Raw genomic sequence first — 17,470 nt, forward strand, 5'->3', positions numbered from 1 at the left:
CTAGTTTTACTTCTCATTCTGTTTTTTTTTTCTTTTTTTTTGTTTAAACCAGGAATGAAGGTTTTGTTTGTGTCCCTGTAGTGAAACCAGAAGAGTTGTTTTCAGATTGCTGCCGTTTTTATTGCTGTTTTATTGTGTTAGACTGAGTGAAAGGCAGGTTGCAAAGTCTGTGTGCAGTCCCTACGACTTCCTCCTCAGGTTGACCACAGTCATGATTAGTCACCCTGACAAAAGCTTCTCTCATGGAACAAAATGATTTCATATAGAAGCTGTGTGGTCTAGAAAGTCATCTCTTACTGAAAATACCTGGTCTGCCAGTAATGCCACATAATTCCCATAATACCATGTAATTGTCACATTTGATCTTAATGTGTTTACAGTACAAGCAATATGTTTGTTAAAAAACAGAAAAGCAAAAACAAGTGATGAAAATTAATATTGTTTTATTACTGCATATAAATGAAAATAAGGGTTAGTTATAATAATGGAACGGGACAAATAAGTAGATTAAAAAAATAAGGCTATTCAAGGACTGGCAAACTGTAATTACACTAAGACTTCAAACTGTAAATATGCTCTGACTTCATAGATTAACATAGAAAAAAAATATTAAATACTTCACTTACAGATTTACAATGAGCCCATGTTGTGAAAGCTGTGGTTCTCAAAGTTCCACTAATTAAATAAGACAGGTGGTGGCTCATACATTTGAATAGATTTCTCAGTGGATTTAAAAATGGCACTAATTATGAAAACATTTTTTGGTCAACATTTGCTGTTGTCATTTGAGGCTCCAATGGAAACATGTGCTATATGACAGTTGTGTCCCTTTGGCAGCCCAGTGAGTTACTGGTGTCTGAATGTGGGGGTTTGGGAGCCCCTGGCCCTGGGATCACACTCGACCCTTGTGTTACAGAGCTCTGTGCTCCCCTAATACCTAGCCGTGCCCGGAACTCCTTGCAATAAATGAAGTAAATTAGCGGATCCAAACAGGCATTGAGAACAAGGAGGACCACTGTGAACTCCTTCACGTAGTAGAACACCTGCCCCCAGCCGCACCTGGCCAGGTGGGACTTGAGAAACGCGTACGACAGGCGGACAAGGTGATAGGGCACAAAGCACACACAAAACAGGGACACCAGGACGAGCATGTTCCTCCTGGCCCTGGTCAGCTTCTTGCTGCTGGCCTGCCTGGTCTGCTTCAGCCTCTTGGTGATCTGATAGTAGAAGAAGCAGAGGGACATGAGGACGATGAGGAAGACTCCGGCTGAGAAGGCGTGCAGGACCCTGTAGAGCATGGCCAGCTCCTGGCTGTGCAGCGCCTCACATCGCCTGCTCTGTGTGTTTCCAGACTTCGGGGCAGACAGCAGGGCGACGCACACATATGCGATTGCAAACACCAGGAGGAAAGCCCAGGTCCCCATGGAGATGTAGCTGGCTGCTAGCACTGTCTGTAGGGCGTTGTTCTCCAGGGGCCTCACAATCTTCAGGTACCTACATGGGGCAGTAAGGAGTGGAAGTTAGACGCTCGATATTGTCTTCATGGAATACTCTGCACTCCAGTGTTGCTAGCTGGATGACTCTTAATTCATGGCCATTAAATTGTTCAGGAGCATTAGTTCTCAACAGGTTTTGAGCAGATCGACTGGTTTTTGTATCATCAGGTTGAACACACTATTACACGCACACATTCCCATAATTAAAAGTATAGTGGCTTTACACTATAGAACTGTGCCTGCTATAGAACTGATGCCCTAAACCAGTGTTTCTCAGTCCTTCTCCTGGAGGCCCACTGTCCTGCATATCTTCTATCTATGCTTGCTGCTTGATTAAATCAGGTGTGCTCAGCTAATCAAAAGTACCACTGACGAGTTCAGTCAGGTAGGTAGAGCAAGGATAGATAGAAGATATAGAAGATATGCAGGACAGTGGGCCTCCAGGAGTAGGACTGAGAAACACTGCCCTAAACTGATGAACGAACAGACGGTTTCATTTAAATGCATAACATTACTGGATAGAACGCAGAGTCTCCTTTTTAGTACTTTCTTAGCCTCCCCTCCATGACTGACACAGTTCAGACTTGAATCTGGGTTTGTGCAATAGGGCTTAGCTTTCGCCCTGAAAAAAATGGTCTGAGCCACGTGGGACCCTAAAATAAAATCTCTCTGAGGCTGAGGTCGAAACTGTGGCATTGTTTCATGCATTGCTCACTTTTAAAGTCACAGTGACTGAATACCACAGAATTTTATGCTTGCTTTCACGGCGGTTTTTAAGCAGGCTGTACTTATTGAAAAGAGTTACAGTCATATATCTTAGCCCTGTTTTAAATGTTTCATGCTTTATATGTAATATGTAATATGTAAGTAGATGAACAATCCTGGTGCCATACCGATTGGCAGCAATGTACTCCATAAAGAGGATGCTGGCATAGGTGTTGAGGTAGAGGGCTGAGGCGCCAAAGCTGCAGTAGATATTGCGCAAGGTGGCAGAACTACTGGCGTAGTTGGTGATCCGCAGGGTCAGGGACAGACTGAGCAGGAAGTCAGCAGCGGCCAGATTCTGCAGGTACACCATCACGCTGGAGCGGCGCCGGGCCCGGCAGAAATAGACCCGCAGAGCAAAACCGTTCAGTCCCAGGCTCACCAGAAAGACCAGACCGTAAGCACTCATGAAGAAGGGGTGGGCAGATGCCTCTGGGTGACTGCATGAGTCGTTCAGTGCCACCGTGGTCAATGACGTATTCACCGTCTCATCCATCCCCTGATGTAACAACAGATAAAATTCGTGAAATGCTCCATGTATGTACTGTGTAGTACTTGTAAGGAAATCAGATACCTTCTCAAAATCAAATCAATTCCTTGAAAGTCACAATTAGCCTATGCTGTTGCTGAAATATCTAACGTTATGCAAGCAAAATATCACCTCCCACCACCCACCACCACTTAGTGAGCAGCTCAACCACATGAAGGACCTGCCCAAAGAGTATGCATTTTGTGATTAGCAGCAAACCTTTCCATTACGTGGCAAAAACACTTCTCTAACCAAACACAGTAATCCCATTCTGATGAATGGAAGTCAGGACAGTCATCAACAATTGCAGTAAGTGAACCTTCATCTGCAGATGCATTGATAAGCAAAGATATCAAGGGGGCTCAGACTCACCTATCTCATCCGCTCTGTCAAATGCACTGACAAGAATCTATGCTTCAGCTGGCTTGTCAGATCATACTTTCTCTGAGTGCTTCCGTCCTGCTGTGCTGCTATGTAGTTAGAAGGAAGTTCAAGACTTTCTCTGTCTGTCAGGGGAAACCATGATCCCCAAAAAACTAACGCTAACAAAACTGACACTGTGGTACAGCTCTGGTCAGATGTCCTAACCAGATTGAGAAGAAGTGAATGCAGAAATTTTGCAAGTCAAATTGGATGTAGGTATCTTGCTTTCTGGCTTTGCATGCATGTTTTGTTGTTAACGCTGATGTGTTTATGGGTGGGGGAAGAGCCACCCAGGTGTTACCTGCACTCTAACCTGTAGTACAGTCTGCAGGTGTCTCTGGTTATGAAGCATGTCTATGTGGCATCCCATTGTTGTTGCTCAGTTATGATTGGACAACAGTAAAATAAACACATACAGTTTTTGGTTTGGCTCCCGTAGTCATCCAAAAATTTATTTGTTCATTGCGAAAATACAGTGCACAACTCTGCAGGACTAACAGTTCTTTTTAAAAGCTGTTTTTCTCTTGTACAAAGATATAAAATTTTTAGTTTTGGCTTTGATGAAAACTAAATATAAATATATTATAATCATAATATATATATATATATATATATATATATATATATATATATATACAAAAAAAAAAAGGTAAAAACATGATGATATTGAAGATTTGGAGGTTTTATGGCAACATTGAAGCCCTGTAACAATTGTCTTGTGAACATGTTTCAGTCATGTTTGCCTCTATGTCTGTACAAAACTTATTCTTTTAGACATGAAGTTTTTTTGCAGAAACTCACAGCTCCATGGTCAGATCCTTCTAAGAAACCGGAATGTGAATTCTTGGTCTTCGTGTATACAGCCCCCTAGTGTTCTTTAATGATAACGATAATGATAATGCAATTTTGTCTGGTTTTGCGCAAAACACACACACACACACAGATATACGGTGCCCTCCATATTTATTCATACCTTTCACATATTATCCTATATTACTAAAATATCTGTAGAATAATATATGACAAAAAATACTATGAAAGAAAAAAGCACATTTTTTTCTGATTTTTTTTTTCAAAAATGACATAATTTAACCTTAACAGCACTGTATATCACAAATCAAGAAAAATAACTTCCACAAGTTGTGGTTTTACAAAGTAACTTACAAAGCAATTTCCACAAGACATCTTTATTCACAACCCTGTAATTAATATTTTTAAAACCCTCTTTTGGTATGGATTACAATGACAAGATGCTTCCTGGGGTGTTTTATCAGGTTCTGGTACTTCTGAGCGCAATTTTTGACCTCTGGGAGAATTGTTCTAAGACTGTATGATAATCTTGATTTTGAACCATCTATATTGTTCCATAAGCTTCCATTGATCATTCAGTAAGCAGAATGTTTAACAACAAACAAGAGATTTCTCAAGCTGCTGATAAATGTCTCGTCTTACATCATTTTATTTACACAGAGAAACAAGAAAGTAGATCCCTCTATATAGTTCTAGAAGCCTCATTTGACCACCCAATTAGCAGAATGTTGATGTTTTATTTTTTAGATTTTTAGACTAGAATACTTAAAGCTGTAAATGTGATCCTAATGTTTGCTACATTAAAATTCATTATATGTGACAATAACAATTGCTATTAAGATTAAAATATAATGTTTTAATCAGAAAAATAATCCAATTTGTACTTTTTAGTAGCATGTTTTTTTGTTCCTGTCAGGTTTTTTAATAAACATGGAGTGCACTGTATTGACATAAATACATACATACCTATGCATGCATGGATAAATACATTAAAAAAAAAACTAAAATTGAGAAGATGTTCAAATTTTTTGTCAAAATTTGCTTAAATCTTCACCTGAAGAAAAGTCAAAATTATAATTACACAGCATTTATGCAACAAAGAATTGATTCTACTGCACCACACAATGTTCTTTACAGTTTCCTGTCACGGGGGTCTTCATGACTTTAGCAATTCACAGTGATGACCTTAAAAGGGAATGTGCGGTCCCGACAGGCATGAGCCTAGACGCTTTTGAAATGTGTGTGTGCACGCGCTTGTGCTTGTGTCCATCTGTCTCTCCTTTGATCCCTGCTATGCTGTCGTGCTGCAAGCCTTCCTGTTATGTCTGTCTTCAGACGAAACTCCTTCAGGTGCCTCTCCATTCACAGACACAGATCATCTGCAGGGTCTGCTTCCTGTGTCTTTCTCTTCTTCTGTCTCCTCCCCCTCTCCTGAAGACCGCAGGCCTCAGAGGAGTCATCGCATGACAGGAAGGGCTGCATCCCATACATTCTCATAAACTACATGGGTCACCATAAAGCAAGACCCTACCTGACCTTAAAAACTTTTTTTTTTCTGTTTTCTGAGGAGTCGAGATGTCGAGATATGGCTTCAGAGGGCCCCTCCTCTCAGTTTCTGTCACCATTTCCTATGATAACCACTGTGGTCACTGCACAGCGTGAGTATAGCTCATGCAATGAATTTGTTTCACTAGAAATACACCACACCTCAGCACCCTCGCAACTCCTCCAATCCGCTCTTCTGCCACTGTAAAGGCTTGTTCAGAAGTGTCTGAAGTTCTTGTGCTCAGGCTCTCAGTAGATTTTGACACAGTGCTATCACTGCTTCTCTCTGCCTGTTTCTAACACTTGATTTTAAACTCTGTAGGGACTTTTTCTGCTTTCCATATTGCTTATTCTTTTTTTTACCTTGTACTCATTTTGTCACTCTCTCTCTCTGTCACACTCTCTCTTCCCCTCTCACAGTTTTTTTTCTCTCTCTCTAACACTCCTCCTTATCTCCCTCCCTCCAACACTTTCACCTTTTACTCCCCACCTCCTCTCAGTTTCTCTCTCTCTTTCTAACACTCTCTCCTCCTCCTCGCCTTCTCTTTCCCCCCTCACAGGTTACTGACACTGTGGGGAGTGGTCAGCGACCTTCTCCTCGCCTCCTCCGGCGTGCCGGAGAACTTCTTGAGCAGCGACTCGCGGAACGTCCGGCACATGAGGAAGTAGATGACGGGGTCCAGGCAGACGTTGAGGGCGGACAGGAAGAGGGTCCCTTCCTTCACCTGGAAGAGCAGGAAGCGGCTGTGTCGGCTGAAGGCCGCGCCTGAGGTCTGGCTGAGCGTGTAGGGGACGCGGCACACGTGGTACGGCACGAAGCACAGGAAGAACACCAGCAGGATGCTGAAGATGCTGCGGTTGGACTTCTTGCACGCCTCGCTGCTGTCCCTCCGCACCCGTCGGTACGACCTGTACACCCTCTGGGCGATGGAGGCATAGCAGAAGGCCAGCAGCAGGAAGGTGGCCCAGAAGAGGCCCACGCACAGGAAGGTGGAGGCACGGTGCCACTGCAGCCCCAGCTGGGTCTTGAGCTGCATGCAGTGCCTGGAGCTCTCCTCGTCCGCCGGCCGGCTGGTCAGCAGGGAGTTGGGCATGACGGACAGCACGATCAGGGCCCAGGTGAGGAAGGATAGCCCCCGCGCCACTGTCACGCTCTGCAGCAGCGTGGAGGCGGACGAGGGGGAGCCGGAGGCGTGCACGATCTTCATGTAGCGCTCCAGGCTGATGAGGCCCAGGAACACGATGCCCACGTACATGCTGGAGTAGAAGAGGACGGCGGTGTACCTGCACACCACCACGCGGAGCTGCCAGTCGCCCAGCCCCAGGTCGCTGGCCACGCGCCACGGGAAGGAGAGCAGCATCAGCAGGTCAGCCACCACCATGTTCTTCAGGTACACCACGAGGCCTGAGCAGCAGGGCACCCGCAGGAAGATCCACGCAGCCAGCGCGTTCAGAACCAGGCCCACCACACAGATCAGGATGTACAGCACTGGCAGCACCTTGTGGGTGAAGACACTGTGGAAGTCAGTGCCATTGACGCTGGAGGTGGTAGTGTTGCTGAAGTTCATGTTCACCTGTACCTGCAACAGTGAAGAGTAAGGGTAAAGCTCGGAGGAAGAGGTTGCCTAATAAAGGCTTGTCTTTTTCAAGAACAGCTCAGACCTTACCCATTTTTAACAAGTTGATATCTTATATATGTCTCCTTTCAAAATACAACCATATTTCTAATCTTCCTTTCCCCAGAATCCATAAGATGGTCGCATAACATTTTTTCACTCCTCCTCATGATAGTTGCTGCAGAGACTTTCATAACAACCAGTTTTCAAAGATTTCTGACAGAAACAAAATAGGAAATTATGCTTCTTGGTCCCAGTTCACTCAGTGAAGAGGTGAAAAGGTTTGACTTAAATGTTGATAGCTTTTTTTTCTAAAAACTAGTGGTTACAGGTCTCTGTCATGAGTCTGATATCTCTTCTGAAATGTCATGGAAGAACATCTCAGGCTGGCTTTTTTCCACCTTAGAAACTTTACAAAGCTATGGTAATTTCTGGTTTTACAATGACAGGCTTGCTAAAAAAACTAAATATTATTGTTTTTATTTCTTTTGTGAAATTGGAAATTTGAGTTTTACATGCTGTTGAAATGTAAGCTTAAGTATCGTAAACTCACGTAGCCACCCTGTGGTCAAAGCAGGTAGCACACAAACTTTGCCTCTTTCACAGTCATGTACTAAAAGAACCAGACAAACTAAATAACTCAGTAAGCCTGTGAACTGGCTCTTTGTTGTCAGTTACTGAAAGAAAAAGCACAGCAATAGGTTGTCATGGTGAGATGAGACTAGTATACAATTGGCAATTCCAAAACAGGGTTCCATAAAGGAGAGAAAAATATAAAAAAAAAGAAAAGAGTCTTCACCAACTGACTATGATTAAATGTACCCACAAAATTTAAAACACTGGACTGCTTTTCTCTAAACTGTATACTTGCCATTCATAAGCCCAGTGAACCTGTTCATTTCACATGTGCCAGCTGAAAACAGTTTTGTTAGCTTAAGAATATGCCAACAGACATAAACATCAATCAATGTCAATCTTCATGCCCATATGCTTAATTTGTAGTAATTAAGTGGTTAATTGAGACGATTGAGGTGCCACAACGGGATGAGTGTGCAACAGGGGTCTTGAAACTGTATATATTTGAAAGGAAAATCATTTGTGAGCTAAATCATTCCTCTCAGTGATAAATCCCTTTGCAGCCATCAGTTTGACTTTTTTGTCAGTTGAACTTAAGAGAACATGCGATCTCTTGGTTCTTAGCGATAGTTACTATACAGGCAACCTCCTTTTTAACTGGTTGGCCAAGAATACACAGTATGTCAAAGTGTTCGGAAGAAATGGTTAAATTGATCCAATGATAAAATTGCTGTCCTAAATCATATATGTATTTCATATGGCCTACACTTAAAATCAACAATTCCTAACTTTTCTTCTTCTGACATATTTTCAGGTGTTCCTAGAAAAAGAGAAGTAATCGTAGAAATCAGTCATACTTCCTCTTTTCATGTTATTTTAGCTGATTTCCTATCAGTGTATTATGCTTTTTCAGTTTCAAAGTTAAAAAGCTTATGGTTATTGCTATATAAGCTGTCACTTGAATTTTTGAATTTGTATTTATTGAAGTGGACTGCCCAAAGGACCATTCACCAAGAGCACTGTCTAAATTACACTGAAACCCCAGCTATCATAAAAGGAGAGTTTAGGTGTTTATGGAGCCATTGTAATAGTTTATTTTTCTAATTTCTGAAATTTTGTAAAGTTTCCAACAAAGCATTTTCAGATTATGTATTTTATCCGTAAATTTTAAACAGAATTTAATTGATTCCATTACTATTTTTCAATATTGCAACAGATTCTGAGGCATGTAGTAGCCAGATGTAATTATACCATTAGGACCCTCGTTTCTTATTAAGCAGTGAACTTTGAGAAATTGGTATTGCGACTTTTAGGGACCGGTTTTAACGGTGTAAACGCAAACGTATAGTTAGGTGCGTTATGGTGAAGCTCACGTGGAAAGAGGTGGGGCCAGTACAATTGTGGCATTTCGATTTTGTTACCTGGCACAGATAAATGATTAAATGATTCCTCCACCTCACATGTTTTTATCAGTTTTGTTCTAAATTCTCTTCATTTGTAATGAAAATAAAACAACGCTAAATAACTTTATACAATTTATTGCATAGTTTAGTTAGTAAATTAGTTATTTAGGTGAGTAATCTATTCATCATTAGCAGACAAGTCGTTTTGGTATGTCGGGCTGTGACTGACTGTGTAGCTAACTGCAAGCGAACATAGCGGGTTCTCTCCGTATTATTGTGGGCAAGTGACGGTGCGCAATGTGCAGTACCATGACGCGAGTTTTCGCTGCAGATATTGTAAGGAACCCAAATAAAAAAGACTGCGAAATAAAAGTGCGCTGGTATAGAACCATTTCAAACTTCAGAAACATTAGACACAGGACGCGCATGCGCAACCACCCTAGCCCCAGTACACTCATCTAGTTTTCATGATATTCAGTGGCTGTAGTAGGTACAAACGCATGACGTGAAGGTAATTCTGCATATTTAAAGGCGCCGTACTTGACTGCACGGGGTAGCCAATGTACCTAGTTGGAGCCTAGGTTAACCAGCAAAGTTAAGCTCCATCGCCTGGTAGATAGCCAGTTAATAAAACCAGGAAAGAGGCAGATTTGCTTTCTTTGTAATCATAGTTAGCTAACTTACAACAGTTATCTTTTTCATAACCACACTGTCCCAGAATTCCATCACAATACTTTCTTTCTCTTCCTGATAAGATTATCAGCTTTCCCAGTTCATCCTCCTTTAAACTATCACTTCATATCCCTAATAATCAAATAATCAGCAATATCTCAGGTATACAGCCATACAATACAAAAGCACATTTTGTTTGTTATATAGGTCTGCTATGGATCTCATCCATAAAATATCTCTGCTGTCATATATCACAGATGCAGGATTGGAATTTAAAAACTTGGACTTGTAATTGCTTTTAAGACTGACCTTGAGATGGCTGCGAGATGGATGAGCTGTCCTCCGGATGGTGTTTTTGTGAAGAGGTTACAGGAAAGGATTGGTCGAAACAGAAGTGAAATATTTGGCGAGAGTCCTTCTTCAGGGCTGAGGACAGGTGAGAGATTTCTGCTGGATTGGAGGATTCATCAGCCTGTGTGGCTCACGAGATGATCAGACAGTCTAGCAAATGTAGTTGGTGGTTGTGAGCCGCCTCATGTGCATGCACAGCTGTTCGTCACACTGTCCCCTTCCACATCCCACACCCACACACCCACACACAATACACTTGTGACACACACAAACACTCTCATACACTCTGTCTCTCTTCATGCTTTCTCTCTCTCTTTGTTTTTTTTTCAGTTATATGTGGCTATCAGTCCCAAATCCTTCTTCAGGAAAGAGGAAATCAGCAGGGCTTGAACGAAAATAGGAAGTTGTTGACCACAGTTGAATTGACTGATGTCCTCCATCAGACCTAACATCTTTGAGTTTCCTTTTGTGGCCAGGAAGCAGTTTCAGTTTGAAGAACTTCTCTATCTGACGTTATTCCCCTGAGGAGAACATGTGCGTGATGGTCACAGCTGACTCTGAGGAGTAAACAGCCGTACACCACGTCCTTCAAGTAACTATGCTCTGAAAGCGTCAAATCCTTACCAATGTGTGAAAAGTGGGGTTCACCAAAGACATTCTTCATACTGAAGAATATTAAATGATATTTCTCAGTGGCATGTGTAGATTTCCCAGGATAGGGATGACCCAGAAGTCTTTGTGGTCCTGAATCTTACATGCGTCTCTCTGACAATGACCCTGTTAGGTCAGCAGCGAGGCACGCTCCCACTGTCGTTGCCAAAGTGGGCAAAGGTTACAGCACTCCCAAAGAGCAGGGATTTAGTCTCTCCTCTGTGTAATTTTAAAGGCTCATCATTTCAGTGGATGGAACATTGGAACTGGTTTCTGAGATGCAGAGGCAGTCATCTGCCTCCATTTATAGAATCAGCAACTTCTCTTTGAGTTAATGCAGAGGGGAATAAGATCTACCACATTCAGGTGGAGTTTCCTGACTCAATTCATGAGAATTCACTCAAAGAATGAACATGATGATGCTATGATATCCATAGGGACTATCATTTGGGTGATTGTGTCTTTCCTTGGTTGAATGCTCATGGGAAAAGCCTTATATTATATTATATTTTTTAAGAGGATAAGCCGGCCATGTGGAACACATGATCAGGGACAGGAAGTGGTAATTGAGGTGTATTCGCTTGTAGAGACTGGACTGTAAACACTGTCAAGCCTCGATACACTGACAATTTGCAGTGTAGATGTTGTGTGATTGGCACAATGTATGCATGTGTGTGACTTTGTGTGTAAACATCAGATATATAGTTAGACCAAGACCATGTTTATGTAGTTAAAAGTGGTCTTGAGATCAGAGTGGTCTTGTGGAGTGTTTAACCGAATATCTCAGTGTGAGACTGGAGGGTGAGATTTGAGCATTTGAGTCCAGTACATGTAATGTTTGTGTGTGTGCGCACATGCATGTTTGGTGTGTGGTGTCTGGAGTATGTGTGTTTATTGAGTGTGTGATCTCATTATCATTCCCCTCACTCTGTGTTTATGTATATCTGGTTCCTCTGTCCTGTGTCTTGTCTTTGATGTCCCTGAAGCCCCCTCTCCCACCTTCCCCAGTCTGTGCTGCATCCCTTTGTTTTGGGGAAGTGTAGGATATGTTCTGTCTGGAACATTAGTCTGATCTCTGGGCCCCTGGTGCTCGGCTCGTTGCCCCAAATGACTTTGCATCCAGGCCAGCAGCACTTCAGAATAAGCTATAGATCAGAGTAACATCAGAAATGCCAGAATCTTTGACATTCCTTTATGAAATCCAACATAGATATACTGTTGAGCTATAAATTGCATTTGCATTATAGAATCGTATAATGATCGCAAAGTTCTGGAGATTTTTGGCTGGAACTCAGAAGACAGGAATGCTGTGGCCCTACAAAAGCCACAAAGGTCCTGTCATATCCTGTTTACATATCATGCTTTTACTGTCAGTAGACCTCAACATTATCATCAAACCACCATCATAGTGGTTGGGCTGCTTGCTTTGATTGCAAGCTCAACTGCATGGCCTGAATTCAGTCCCAGCCATGCCATCAGTTGATGATGACTAACAGCCCATAACGTTATAACAAATAGGCTTTGTTCTGCCAGGGGAAGGTCGGGTAGGTCAGCCAAGGTGTCCTCAGCTCACTGCAGTCACTGGTAGCTGCCTGCAAGTTGATCATCTGATGCAAGTGCAGTAACACCTATCCTTCAATGAGTGTCCATTCCACTTTAATGACCTGGGTGCAGGGTGAAAGGACGCAGTTTGCTACATTTGGAGTGTATCAGAGGATTGCATTCACCTTAATTCAGAGCTCCTACATGGATGCAGTACTTGTTCTGGTAAGACACACTTAGATTGCAATTAACAATTCCAGAAATAGCAGGTTGCACAAATGGGAAAAAGCATAGAAAAGTAAAGAAAAAACACATCCGTAATGCAATATACCATGTCAAAAATCCTCACAAAATCTAAGGAATATGCTTCTCACGCATATTAAAATTGCTCTATACTGCTATATTGACAGTATGTGTCATAATACTCTTCTATGTTGTGTCTATAGTGTATGTGTTTATTTGTTTATTCATTATGTGCTAGTGTGTTTGTGTAAGTTGTATTTTCCATTTTTAGATTTTCCTGTGTAGGAAGGCAAGGGGCTGTGTGGCTGGGCTGGGAAATTTAGAAAAGGGCACTATAGTGTAGATGCTGATTACAGTGTGCAACACAATTTGATCTGTTAACCACCGGTAATATTGAAACATGGTACAGTATACCATAGTGAATGTTAAAGGTTATGAATACTAAAACTGTTTTGTAAAATTTCTTTGAAGCTCAGGCTACATGCCTGTATACATGTAATACTATGTACTTCAATGAGTTTTGGATTAAATGTTTACCATACCTTACCATTACAGCGTGATGCATGACAACACTTGATACCCCATGATTGTAGATGATAACAGAATGATAACTGTCTCAGAGATGGGATAAAAAAATATGACATGGGCCTGTCAAATTTCATATTACTAAAGGGTACAAACAAATGAACCAACATTAATGAATCATATGAAATCTTAATAATTTGGGCTTGTTTCTACATGAGTCTGACATATGTAATCAGGAGACAGGCAAATTTGTAAAGAAAGATAACATGAATTAAGAAAAACACCAGAACATGCAGAACTATTCCTAGAACATGCAGAATACGGTAATGCACACAGAAAGGGAAACTGGAATGAATGATACTGACATCACGCAATAAATAAATGGTTTAATATAAATTACAAGTGAACACTGGATAATTTATTTACAAACAAGTTTTTTTTTCCAGAATATGTAAACTATCTCCAGAACAAACAGTACCAAAATGATGGTGCTGACCATCATTCCTATTAATCCAAGACAAACAGACTAGTGAACCAGTAATGGTACATTACATTAAAGGAAGATTAAAATACATGACAAAAATTGCATACAAGCAAAAATCCATAAGGAGTCAACAATATTAGAAGCATGACCAGGTTTCAATGGTTGGCCAGACAAGGTATAAGATAGCTGGTAGATATAACGACTGTGTTAAACCATTAGATTACATTTTTTAAAATTGTTTAGTAGGAAACACTTTTGAGACATCACCATCATCATGTCCATGTCCCTGAGTGTCCCCTACAACACTGAGCAGGAAAATTAGCATCATAGTCGGCCAGTAGGAGGCACTCCTCCCCTTTCTTACTGTTCCACACATTTCCACCACAACCTCCCGCTGTTGAGTAATGTTTTGTCCATTTCATTCTATTTCCTTCCTGGGTCTTTGCTTTTTGCAGAAGGGATTTGGGCGTGTAGGGTTTTCCTGTCATGTTCATCGTTTACCTGCTCCATCCTCCTCTGGTCTCTGCTCTCCATCACCCACTGAACTGATCTTCTTCAATGGATTCTTAAGATCTCAGACTCCCGTATGTGGAGGGCTGTGGCCTGTCCCTGTTGTGTCAACTCCAGGCTAAAGAACCACAGGGCTGGACAGACTCTGGAGCAAACTCAGCTCAAGATGCAGAGGACCACTGGTTGCCTTGCATGTGTACCTTGTCAATAAATACATACCTTGTCATGCAGCCTGATGCAGTGATAGGAACACTGCACTGTAGGTCAGCAGTGGTGGTGACTTTGATGATGAATATACTGAATATCCCTTTCTTATTCTATCAAGTTGGCCATCTAACCATTCACTAGTTTAACTGGAAAAATAATTAAATCTCCATCTCTCCACCTTAAAGGATATGTGGTGAGCTTTCTGGTGAAAAACAGGCGGCTACACATTGGAAATCGATGAGGTGTATCACCGTCCCCTCATTGTAATGTGCTTAGAGATCCATGGATAAAAGGCACTTAATAAATGCCAGGTATAACTGTCATGATCGTTGCTGTGTAGTTTCATCATTACTCATGAAGATCCCTTCCTGTTTGAGGCATCCTGTTCCCTCTGTTCACTCTCTGGAGAGTATGACATCACACTGGGCCAACCTAATATGCAAAAAGAGCACATGGTCATGTGAGATATGTGTCATTGGTTAATTTTTACAAATGTATGCACTCACACAAACACACACACACACACACACACACACACACACACACATGCATGCATGCAGACACATACACGTGGACACACACACATAAATAAACAAAAAATCACACAGTTGCCTTTAATACCTTGTTGTTCCGGAAACCAGGCCCACAGAGCACGCCCAACAGAGCGTTTAAAGTGTGCGCGGCACAGAGCAGCACTTGGATCCCGCTGGTTGCCATTAGAACGGAAAACAGCACCACGTTCCACAGTACCACACCCTGAGGCTCCACACACGCTGTCGCCCATCGTTCCCTCTCAAACAGATAGTTCCTGTCCCTGTAAATCGAGATGTACACCTGTAAAAACTTCCTGTCTACACACAAGCTCACACCATGCAGTTCCTGCTCCCAAACACGCACGTACAGCGTTTGCTCACCTAGTCATTTGCCGACTCAGGGGCACCTCCCAGTTGAGTCCCTGTGTACTGTTGTGCAGACAGAGTGGTCCCTGCGCCAGTCCTGTGCCACTAACCAGGAAGCAGATCCCAGCAGCTGCTAGTGCCACACAGGAGTAGCCAAACTGGCACAGCATCTGAACAGGGAGCAGAGAAACTATCACATACATACATCAAATACAAGCGTATGAACACATGCATGCAACAACATGCAAACATATACATGCACCAAATACAGGCACATATACACATATACACACCAATATACAGGCATGCATACACATAAACACATACACGCACACACGTCCAGACTCGGACGCTGCAGACTATTACACCAGAGATGACAGACTAAACCAAGATGAGTGTACACTAACTTACCTCTGTCCTGAAACCACAGCAACCCATCTGTGTGCTGCTAGACACAAACCCTCGAGCTGCCAGGAGAATCTGCAGAAAAATTCACAGATATACTCACTGACATATACTCAGAGATATACAGTACATTACAAGCTGGCAAACACTCACAGATATACAGTACACATTTACATGCATACATTAAAAGCTGAGAAACACTCACATATATACATTGCACACTTACACTCACAGATGTGCACTCATAAACATTCACATTCACCTGACATCTCATTCTGCTTCTAAATATCCATCTGCCTGGCTCCCCAGTGTGGTCCTTTCCTTTGTAATGTAGTTACTTAATGCTTAGATAAGAGTGACTAACACACAGAGTTGCAATAAATTATAATGTTTATGATGATGCATTGGTAAACACATCTGCCAAAGTCCTGACTCTCTGTGATCATTAAAGACTTATGGCACTAATTGCAAAGAGTAGGAGGTTCCTCAGTGTCCTGGCTACATTCATAATCAGGCTCTGTCTGGCTATTGAATAATCCCTAAATTACCTAAATAATGACCTCCCTTAGGTCATCATTGTAAAAGCAAATTGGTTCTCAATTGATCCTATGTGGTAAAATAAGGGTTACATAAAATAAAATAAAAAAACAGTAGTCTGTGGTTCAGACTCTGTGACTATCTGTATTGCCCTTATATGGACATTTCTTTTACACAAATCAGTCTGCTCTGCTCTCTAGCGTTGTCTGAGAGCAGACAATGTTAGTCTGGTATAAGATTAGAGCTGTAGGCTGATGTCACAGCACAAATCTCTGTGTGTTTTTTTGCTTTTACACACAAGGTTTCAACTACTGAGTAAAATGTGGTTTTATCATAGAGTGATTCTCAGGTACTCCTTTCAGTATGATGTGCACGCACACACACACACACACACACACACACACACACGCACACACACACAGGTACACAGACATATGCACACAGACACACAGACAGACACACATACACAGGCACAATCTTACATACACATGCAGTATGACAGACACACACACACACATGGTGGGGCCTCACCAGAAAGCCAGATGCCCATAGCCCTGTGCCCCACAGGGCCTCCCGGGTCACATGACCTTCCAGCAGGTAATGCACTTTCAGGTTTGGGAACAGCAGCAAGGCATTGGCCACCATGGACAGTATTGCCATGGGAACCAGGGACATTCCTACACATCGGGAGCAGCGGGCAACACACATCGCACCACCAGGCTGTAGAAACGAGGACCACAAAGAAATCTCACGCTCAGTGATTTGTTTGTTTTGTTCTTACAGACAAGATCATCATTTTCTCACTGCACTGTCCTATATGAAATCCTACACTATTGTACACAAAACTTCCCTCTATACTATCCTACAATCCTGCAATCACAAAAAAGAGGAGATACTGCAAATAATACAGCAGCATAGTGAGTAACTTACCTGAGTGATAGCACAGGGGGCTTCAAATGTCTCCAAAAGTCAGCAGGAGAGAGTATGTGTCTGCAGGGGAGAGATCCACAGTGAGAGAGTATCTGTGTGTGTGAGAGAGCTGTATCTTGATGGAGAACAGACATGAGGAACTCTCCACTTGCCTTTGGTTAAATACTGTCTACACACACGCAAACACATGGACACAGATGCTGCAAGAGCTTCTGACCAGGGCGAGACTCCACCCCTCCCATTACACATTTCCCCATGCTTGCCCTCTTGCTCTATCACACAGCACACAAGGGATGCAAATTTATTCACACACACACACAGTCTTGATTCAGTGATTAATGTATAACTGCA

General features: G+C 42.2%; 3 protein-coding genes across 3 annotated transcripts; all 3 read right to left on the minus strand.

Moving 5' to 3' along the window:
• Positions 1-809: 809 nt before the first annotated feature.
• Positions 810-2,757, minus strand: LOC118783673 (P2Y purinoceptor 14-like). The gene is made up of 2 exons (XM_036537624.1): positions 2,390-2,757; positions 810-1,494 (listed from the first exon to the last, which is right to left on the minus strand). Exons 1-2 carry the CDS (start codon positions 2,755-2,757, stop codon positions 810-812), a joined length of 1,053 nt encoding a protein of 350 aa, XP_036393517.1.
• A 3,365-nt stretch (positions 2,758-6,122) lies between these two features.
• Positions 6,123-10,317, minus strand: LOC118782582 (P2Y purinoceptor 14). Its single transcript, XM_036535935.1, has 2 exons — positions 10,145-10,317; positions 6,123-7,148 (listed from the first exon to the last, which is right to left on the minus strand). Exon 2 carries the CDS (start codon positions 7,134-7,136, stop codon positions 6,123-6,125), a length of 1,014 nt encoding a protein of 337 aa, XP_036391828.1. The 5' UTR covers positions 7,137-7,148; positions 10,145-10,317.
• Positions 10,318-14,423: 4,106 nt separating this feature from the next.
• Positions 14,424-17,219, minus strand: LOC118782597 (transmembrane 4 L6 family member 1). The gene is made up of 6 exons (XM_036535952.1): positions 17,120-17,219; positions 16,721-16,909; positions 15,659-15,727; positions 15,263-15,417; positions 14,970-15,162; positions 14,424-14,780 (listed from the first exon to the last, which is right to left on the minus strand). Exons 2-6 carry the CDS (start codon positions 16,895-16,897, stop codon positions 14,766-14,768), a joined length of 609 nt encoding a protein of 202 aa, XP_036391845.1. The 5' UTR covers positions 16,898-16,909; positions 17,120-17,219; the 3' UTR covers positions 14,424-14,765.
• Between the last annotated feature and the right edge of the window lie 251 nt (positions 17,220-17,470).

Source organism: Megalops cyprinoides, chromosome 9 (assembly GCF_013368585.1).
Source record: "Megalops cyprinoides isolate fMegCyp1 chromosome 9, fMegCyp1.pri, whole genome shotgun sequence".
NCBI classification, from domain to species: Eukaryota; Metazoa; Chordata; class Actinopteri; order Elopiformes; family Megalopidae; genus Megalops; species Megalops cyprinoides.

Bases quoted from the DNA above. Each gene is read 5' to 3' on its own strand.
- LOC118782597 (XM_036535952.1), bottom strand. From the start codon at position 16,897: ATGTGTGTTGCCCGCTGCTCCCGATGTGTAGGAATGTCCCTGGTTCCC. The intron at 15,728-16,720 runs GTGAGGCCCCAC...ATTTTTCTGCAG, and splicing joins TATGGGCATCTGGCTTTCTG to ATTCTCCTGGCAGCTCGAGG. The intron at 15,418-15,658 runs GTAAGTTAGTGT...CTCCCTGTTCAG, and splicing joins GCTGTGGTTTCAGGACAGAG to ATGCTGTGCCAGTTTGGCTA.
- LOC118783673 (XM_036537624.1), bottom strand. From the start codon at position 2,757: ATGGATGAGACGGTGAATACGTCATTGACCACGGTGGCACTGAACGAC. The intron at 1,495-2,389 runs GTATGGCACCAG...TGCCCCATGTAG, and splicing joins GAGTACATTGCTGCCAATCG to GTACCTGAAGATTGTGAGGC.
- LOC118782582 (XM_036535935.1), bottom strand. From the start codon at position 7,136: ATGAACTTCAGCAACACTACCACCTCCAGCGTCAATGGCACTGACTTC.